We start from the raw sequence: 6,382 nt of genomic DNA on the forward strand, positions 1-6,382 counted from the left end.
ATGTACTCTAGGTATATTTGTGTTATTACTAACAGGATCTACTAACAAATGTGTCCTTTCATTTACTTCTCCACTCTATAAAAAATAAATAAACAGAGAAATTATATTAAATAATTTAAAATCAAAAATGCATTTTTTTACTTAAGTTTGATTAAATTTTTATATAAATTTTCATATAAATTATATAAGAGTATTAATTATTTTATATTATATTTGATTAAGCGAAATTATGATAAAAATTGTATTCTTTTATATATCTAACTTCTGATAAATCAAAATTTCAAAACATTTTATATGATTGTAATAATATGATTCATTACCTGTGGACCGCTATCTTCTTTACAGAAACTGTAACAACATCCCATACTTAAAAATTAATTACTTTTTTTCGCCAGTGACACGTATTACTACAACGTATTACTTTTAATCTTCATTCCTGTAAACAATTAAATGAATCAGCTCTAATGCCGATATTGCGCTTCAGTCACTGTCCATAAATAAAATATATTGCGAAGTGTGACAATCTTTTTCAACTAGATACGAAAATGTTAACGAAAAGGTATGAATGTGCACCCACGGATTAGATACAGAATAGATTTCTTATTCAATGCATTTTTGTAACATATAATCCTGGGACAACGTAGCCTCGATTACCATTATGTGTCAAATTTGATATTATCGATTTGATATTATCGAATCGAATGAAATAATAATACTACTGGAATGAAAAGAAATTAAATAAATATAAAAATCTTTGATATAATCGAATATAAAAATTGACATAATCGACAATAGACGATAGACGAGATAAAATAGATCTAATGATCTAATATATATTTAATATATATTTAATTCACTTGTGTATTTTTATGTGTTAAGCACAGATTCTTTATTTTTAATATTATACTTAACATTATTGATTCGGTTTAATAAAATAACATTATAACATTAATAATATTTAGAATTGTAATTAAATTTTAATATAAAATTATAAATAAGAAAAAGAAAAAAATATTCTGTTACAATACTTTATAAATGTACATGAAATATGCATTTTATACGTAAGAACAGACAAAAAATTTGTCATATATCAAAGTATATTTTGTTTTACGAGATCATCATTTTAAAGATACATTGTAAATCTACCAAAGTAATATATTTTTTATTTATTATTATTTTAATTATCTTAATTACCTAAAAATTACCTTAATTTTAAAAAAAAAATAATAAAAGTGTATTCAATTGATATTCCATATCTTGTCTATGATCATACGCCATTTATAAATGTCGCATTTATAAAACATTCGAAAAGCATAAAGATAAGAATTAAAAAATAAAAGAAAAAAAAAGTGCTATAAATTAGATATAAAAGATTCTTTTCAAAGTATTCAAAAAATGGTATTGATTTTCAATTGTTATTCTACTTTATTGTGAAAAATATTTTTATAACTTAAAAAATGGCAGTGACAATCAATCTTTATTTTATCTTTTTCCTACTACTTATTATTTTTGCCTATTCTGTTTCATCTACGATATTTTAGAAATGATATTGATTCCCTAATTTTATCCTATTCACTCTATCTTTCTCTCAAGATTTGTTCTTGATCATCATTGTTTTATAAAATTTATTTGCTATAAGAGACAATTGCGACCATTTTAACCTATTAAAAAAATTTTAGGATTTAATAGATTTAAAAAAAATCTATTCAATTTATTGAATATATATGTTTTATACATTTCTTTTATATATCTTCTTTTATATATCTTTTTATAAATTGTTATATACGTATTAATTATAAATTATTATATACGGTGTTAATATATTCATAATGAAATATCTTTGAAAGATGAAATTATATAAAAGCTATATTGTTTCCAATTTCGATGATTTTAAAATATTGAATATTTTTATACATACAATTTTCGATCGACTTTTTCGAAATATTTGCAAAAAGAAATTGTTATTATTGCATAAAATTTTATTTATATGTAGATATCCGCAATAATGTATGCATCAACTGATTTCTCAAAAATAAACTCCTTGCAATATTAATTGCAATTTAAATTAATTTATATATGTAAAATATATAAAAAAAATAATTTATATATATTAACTTTAATAATTATTAATATAAATTTTAAATTTGAATTTCAATTATTAATATAATATAATTATTAATATAATAATAGTGATTTATAATTTTTTTTGCACAATCGATAATTCAGATCATGTCATATTAAAATTCCATAAAATGTAAGTCTATTCTATATCTTGTCTATGTGATATTGAATAACATAACCTAACAATTTGAAACATAAGGAATATACGAATTTATTGCATTCTTATTCATTAAAATTAGAAATTAATTTAACTTTTTGCTATACGAAATTACATAACTCTATATATAGATTATACATACTTTATGTAAAATTGTATATATGTTCCTCAATAAAACAGAGTGCATAAATAAAAAAGGAGAATGATTTTATAATTTTTTATGTAATTTCTTCTGCAATTTATACTTTACATAAATATCAAATTATATTCTTCTACATTAATAATATAATGATAATATTATATGTATATGTTATTTAATTTTGTTAAATTTGTATCATAGTTGAATTTCATTAAATAAAATTTTGAGTTAGAAGTAATAAATTATATTTATATCATGGCAAATATCAAGGTATGTTCATTACTATCATTTTAATTTATTATGATGTACATTTATATATATTTAAATAATGTTTTTAATACATAATTTTATTTTCAGGAATTACCAGAATTACAAGTTTTTAAAACAGTATTATTTCACTGTGTAGTGATAATAGCCTTACCTGTATTGTCATTTTTTACTAGCAAGATTTTTATTTTTGATGGTATGAAAGCAAACAATATTATGTTTGATATTTAGCAAATATAGAAATTATAATTTTTTTAGAAAAAATGTTAAAGAATATATATTTACATAAATATTATCTATAAAAATTTTTAAAATTTCTAATCTAATAGATTATAATTTATGCTTTGTATTTTATGCTTTATATAGTGAAGAACAAAATTTTTTATACACTAACTTAAAAAAAAATAACATAGAAATTCTAATGTTAATGAAAATTTTATGTAAAATATAATAGAATATTAATATATTAATAATAAGTATAAATAATGAATTGTACAATTTTTTTATCAATCAGAAATCAGAATCAATCAGAATCTCTTTGAGGAAATGAAGTCAACTCTCAGTTTCCAGTTTCCATTTTTTGAATTTTTAATATTTAGAATTTTTTTTCTAGTTCTAAAATCTGAAATTTATCTAAAAAAAAAAAAAAAAAAATTAAAAAATTTTTTTTATTTAATATATAACCCATTATATATATTGTGAATTTATTTGTAAAATAATGAATAAAAACTTTCATTCTTCACTGTATATATAAATTATTGAATATACTAAATTATAAATAATTTTGATTATTATATTACGTATTAATATTATATCTTTTTACGAATCTGATTTCAATAAATGGGTAATTTTAAATTTATTGAAATATATTTTATACATTTTAGGTTTATTGGGGCTTAATCATGTGCCAAGTAACGTATATTCAGCTGCTGTTGCGATTCTCGTATTACACGTGGCTCTAGGATCTTTTATATATCGTGCATATTTTGATGATCAATCAAAGACACAAACAAAACGAGATTAATCATTTTTTCTTGTTTGAAATATGTATGTAATTAAATACACTTTCTGGATAACATATTTATTCGTGTATAATTATCGGAAAAAAATGTTACATTATATTGCATTACATTCTGCAATCGCTTACTTCTTTGTTGATATTTTGTTTTTTTTATTGAATACTGTGAATTGTGCAAAGGGAAGGTTTATCTGTATTACTTGTATTAATTAAACATAATTACTAAATAAAAAAAGCAATGGCATTCCCACACAATATTTGCATATTGTACAGCACAAACTTGCAATATACATACATCTACATGGAATATAATTCCATTATACATATTTTACTTTTATATTTGAGAAATCTTGTAGTACATTTTATAATTTATAGTGCCTCAATACATCACATCAGATGGATAAATTAATTATAGTGCACTTTATGATCACAGTACTAGATCAGGAGCGAATTTATAATTCTCTAGGCAGATAATTTTGATAGCTATGTAGAAAATATATTGATATATGAATTTTTAAAAAAAATTAAGAAATACAAACAACTATTACAAAAGTTTAGTACAAATCCGCCCCTAATGATACTGAATAGAAGCCATGTATTTTTTTATCTTCAAGAAAGAATAAATAACAAAATGAATTTGTAATTAATATAATACAACATAACAATATACCACTGATTTTTTTTTAGTAGTACCAATGAAGAAGAATAGTATTCTAGATAAAATAATATCTTTGCAAGAATTGCAAAAAAAGATATCAAATTAATTGAAACACAGATCAAACGAGAAAATATTTTTTACTTTTATGAAAAACTATTAATTATGTACAATATACCTAACTATAATTTTTCATTTTTAGAAATTTCATGTCATCAAAGCTTCGATAATATTAAAGTATCATAAATTGTACACGATTTAGGTTAGCAGCTCTTTTAAACACACGAAGCTTTAGCAAATCCTAGAACAAGCTTAATAAACTTCATTAATGAAATATTAATTTATTTAAGTATTGTAAATGCAACAAAAGTTTATATGACAGAATATTTCGCTGTCGGCCTAAAAAAGTGTTGGAATGAATACTTATTGTATTAAATACATAAGATCGCCAGCGATATTAACTACTTCACATTTTAATTTAGTTATTAGCTCTAACTTAATATTTGTCCTATATATTATAAGTAACAATGTATTAAATCTTTCTACTGGCAATGAAATCAGGAAACTCTTTAGAGTACTCCACTGATAAATTTTGTTACACTTTTCTAAAAGCATATTAAAAATTGAAGAATTTTTTAATTGAATTATAAGATATTTATAACTTCTTGAAATTGAAATAAGATTGTTGTAAATGTCATGCTCTTTTAATTTAAATGGTTAATTTTCAAAAATGTAACAAATGTACTATTAATGAAACAATTTTAAAAAATCATATCTTGAATTTCACGTCAATCTTAACTTATTATAATTTATTTGAAAGAAATAGTCTTACATAAATTACTATATTAAAACATACACATGTCCTTTTTTTAATGATTTATGATAAAAATTCTTCAGATTTCAATATACTTAAATTAATGATACAGTCCATCATAAATACATAAACTTATCACATCGATGATTGTGATAGGAGAAGAAGAGAAAAAACAATCAATCACATGTGCTAACTAAAAATATATCAGGCGCTTTTGTGACATGATAAAAATGATTTATGTGATGACATAATTTTCGATATTTTAATCGTGATAGATTTAATAGCATTAAAACACATAAAATAGGATGATTGTTACTCAACATCCATTTTTTCTTCTTGGGGTTGTTGTTGCTGATTAGTCTGAATATGGCCATCACCTTGGTTATTTTGATTTTTTTGATGATCTTCACCAGTTTTATCTTTAGGTTTCTCTTCTTTTGGTGGTTCAATCTTAGGTTTTGGTTTATTTAAAATTGGTAGTACAATACTATCCAATGTCTATGAAACATAAAAAAATGTGTAAATAATAATTTATTACTTCCATATAAAATTATATATATATATATATTTTATATACCAATTTTTCTCCACGAATTTGTGCTACAGTAACTGGTGGTTGTTGTGTGCGAGGTGTACTGGCAAGAAGTACACGTTTTTCTTCTAACCATGTCCATTTTTCATGTACTGCTTTCTCAACTTTCTTTACTTCTTCTTCTGTTAAATGAGAATATTTATCATCTTTTCCACTGGATGCTCTAATGAGATCTACTCCTTTTTTAGCAAGTTGTAAAGCTGCTGATAAATCATCTAGTGCATGACCTCGACCTTCAAATTCTACTCGTCTTTCTTTAATTGGTTCACCTTGTGACTAGCAAAAGAAAATAATTTTTGATTTTGAACAGAAAATATTTAATAATATTTAATATGAAAGCAATGTAACTTACCTTAAGACGTGTTAATCGTTCTGAATAAATTTGTCGCTGACAATCCTCACCTTCTTCGTACAACCAATTTTCAGTTTCATCTAATGTACGACAAAGTGCTTCTTTATCTATTTCCGTAACAAATGTAGATAATTGATCCTCTTCTGATAATTTAGCACGAAGATCGTAAACATATTCTTCTAATGCATTACGCGCGTCTACACGTTCTTTTTCTTGTTTATCTTCAGCGATCATTTTGGCCTATAACAAAAAAAAAAAAAAAAAAAA

General features: G+C 22.5%; 3 protein-coding genes across 4 annotated transcripts in view; 1 reads left to right on the plus strand and 2 right to left on the minus strand.

Moving 5' to 3' along the window:
- Nucleotides 1-671, minus strand: part of LOC102680255 (ragulator complex protein LAMTOR1) — a 2,775-nt gene extending 2,104 nt beyond the window's left edge. The window contains exons 1-2 of the mRNA XM_006615663.2: nucleotides 321-671; nucleotides 2-75 (exon numbers count right to left, since the gene is read on the minus strand). Of these exons, the coding sequence (XP_006615726.1) occupies nucleotides 2-75; nucleotides 321-365 (119 nt within the window). The 5' untranslated portion in view covers nucleotides 366-671. The remainder of the gene's footprint in view (nucleotide 1; nucleotides 76-320) is intronic.
- Nucleotides 672-2,255: 1,584 nt separating this feature from the next.
- Nucleotides 2,256-3,957, plus strand: LOC102680755 (vacuolar ATPase assembly integral membrane protein VMA21 homolog). The gene is made up of 3 exons (XM_006615667.2): nucleotides 2,256-2,687; nucleotides 2,775-2,880; nucleotides 3,569-3,957. Exons 1-3 carry the CDS (start codon nucleotides 2,673-2,675, stop codon nucleotides 3,706-3,708), a joined length of 261 nt encoding a protein of 86 aa, XP_006615730.1. The 5' UTR covers nucleotides 2,256-2,672; the 3' UTR covers nucleotides 3,709-3,957.
- Nucleotides 3,745-6,382, minus strand: part of LOC102680519 (97 kDa heat shock protein) — a 9,080-nt gene continuing 6,442 nt past the window's right edge. For both annotated transcript variants that reach the window (XM_006615666.2, XM_006615665.2), the window contains 3 exons: nucleotides 6,116-6,355; nucleotides 5,749-6,039; nucleotides 3,745-5,669 (listed from right to left, as the gene is read on the minus strand). In XM_006615666.2, coding sequence (XP_006615729.1) covers nucleotides 5,484-5,669; nucleotides 5,749-6,039; nucleotides 6,116-6,355 — 717 coding nt within the window. In that variant the 3' untranslated portion in view covers nucleotides 3,745-5,483. The remainder of the gene's footprint in view (nucleotides 5,670-5,748; nucleotides 6,040-6,115; nucleotides 6,356-6,382) is intronic.

Source organism: Apis dorsata, unplaced genomic scaffold (assembly GCF_000469605.1).
Source record: "Apis dorsata unplaced genomic scaffold, Apis dorsata 1.3 scaffold_231, whole genome shotgun sequence".
Taxonomy (NCBI): Eukaryota; Metazoa; Arthropoda; class Insecta; order Hymenoptera; family Apidae; genus Apis; species Apis dorsata.

What these genes read in the sequence shown, in the direction of transcription:
- LOC102680755 (XM_006615667.2), top strand. An exon ending in CAAGATTTTTATTTTTGATG is followed by an intron (nt 2,881 to 3,568) that starts GTATGAAAGCAA and finishes TATACATTTTAG; the next exon opens with GTTTATTGGGGCTTAATCAT.